General features: G+C 69.1%; 1 protein-coding gene across 1 annotated transcript in view; it reads left to right on the top strand.

Moving 5' to 3' along the window:
- Positions 1–277: 277 nt before the first annotated feature.
- The window catches only part of LOC119102612 (furin-like protease 2), a 21,543-nt gene continuing 20,083 nt past the window's right edge, over positions 278–1,737 (top strand). The window contains exons 1-3 of the mRNA XM_037226055.1: positions 278–462; positions 822–926; positions 1,428–1,634. Coding sequence (XP_037081950.1) covers positions 912–926; positions 1,428–1,634 — 222 coding nt within the window. The 5' untranslated portion in view covers positions 278–462; positions 822–911. The remainder of the gene's footprint in view (positions 463–821; positions 927–1,427; positions 1,635–1,737) is intronic.

Here is a 1,737-nt window from a genome sequence, read left to right as displayed (position 1 = left end):
CAGCCTCGGGCCTCGCTGCTGTTGACAGTGCGTGCGTCGCGGGCGCCGCTCCGACGGGATCGGCCTGTCGGCACTGCCGGCCGCGTGTTACGCAGCGTCGGCTCGCGGTGGGCGGTTGACGGCTGACCGAGCGCGCATCGCGCTCGGCACCGGACGGAAGGCGCCCGGCATTGGTGGCTGCGCCGTCGGCGGTGGGCGCTCGCCGAGTCGCGGTCAGTGGGAGCGTGTTGCGGTGGGTGCGCCGTGTGACGTCATGCTCTCTGTGCCGCAGGTGCGATGGCGATCGGCGCCGACGGCCGAGCCCTGCTGGCGGCGGCGGCCGCCCTGCTCGCCGCCGCCGCCGTCGCCGCCGGCGACCGGGCCAGCGTCGAGTACACGAACCAGTTTGCGGTGCTGGTGCCCGGCGGCCGAGCGCGCGCCGAGCGAGCCGCCGACGAGCACGGCTGCTCGCTGGTCGACTCGGTAGGTGGTCGCGGCGCCGGGCCGACGGCGTTAGCGGTCCCGCTGGCTGAGGGATGGGTCCATGTCTGACTGAGAGTCGGCTCCCTGTCCGACTGAGAGTCGGCTCCCTGTTCGCAGATGCGTCTCTGGGGGGAGGGGGGGGGGGGACAGTTGAGCGGGGCGTTTTGACGCCGCGGGGGGGGGGAGGGGGTCGTGAGCGAGCGCATGTCGGCCTCACAAGGCGCAGCTCCGCTGCCGGAGGCTGTCTGGCGTGTGACGCGACTGGTCTGCACCGCCGACGCACGGCCCCCGGGCCGTCTGCGCCACGCAACAGTGTCGGCACGTGTGCCTGCGCCGGTGATGCCTAGGTCCTGCGGCAGATCGGCGACCTCACCGACCACTACCTGCTGGAGTGTCACAGCGTGCACAAGCGCTCCACCGAGCAGGCGCGCCATCACACCAGCCGGCTCATGGACTCGGACGAGGTGAGAAGCTGTGGCCGCGCCCGGGCGCGTCACCGGACCGGCTCGCCTTGAGCGAATGGTCGCGAGTCGCCGGCCGCGGCTGATCGGGTCGCGGCAGGCCGCTGCGGAGACGGCGAAGCTTTGCCGACCGCGCTCGGGCCGGCCCGGCCACCGAGCCGGCTGCATGATGTAACTGGGTGCGCGCCCGCTGAATTTGCGTCATTTCCTGCTTGCGGGATGACTGGCACCGTACTTACGTAAATCGAATCCCGGCGGCTCAACTCCGTCGTGAGGCGACGGCCGTGAACACGCCGAACTAGATGGACGCCGCGACGTGTGCCGACGACTTGTGAAGCTGTAGCACCGCCAGCAATGGCACGGCGTTGTGTGAGCACAAACGTGCGCTGTCTTTGTATCGCCGGCTGCGTACTGTGCTGATGCTGTGTTCTCGTGCTGAGGAAGTACTGAGCGACTTGTCGGCCCGTGTCATGCTGCCATCAACCTCACGTGTCTGCTTTACAGATTCTGTGGGCCGACCAGCAGTATTTCAAGACGCGCAAGAAACGGCATGGCGGCGACACTCTGGCCCGCGCGCTAGACCGGCTGTCGGTGCCGTTCCAGCTGGACGCTTTGGACGCGCTCGACGGCCGAGGCGATGGCGAGCGGGTGCGCCTGCGCAGTCCGCAGGCCTACTGGCCCGACCCCCTCTACAGGGAGCAGTGGTACCTGGTGAGTGGGGCGGCCTCCTCCTCGGGGACAGGCAGGACTGGTAATCGCAGACGGAAGAATTGGGGACCCTGTTCAGGTGACTGTTGGTTCATCTCTCTCTCTC

This window comes from Pollicipes pollicipes, unplaced genomic scaffold (genome assembly GCF_011947565.3).
Source record: "Pollicipes pollicipes isolate AB1234 unplaced genomic scaffold, Ppol_2.1 Scaffold_5724;HRSCAF=6776_pilon_pilon_pilon, whole genome shotgun sequence".
NCBI classification, from domain to species: Eukaryota; Metazoa; Arthropoda; class Thecostraca; order Pollicipedomorpha; family Pollicipedidae; genus Pollicipes; species Pollicipes pollicipes.
The sequence above is the reverse complement of the archived record's forward strand: the minus strand, read 5'-3'. Positions and strand labels throughout refer to the sequence as shown.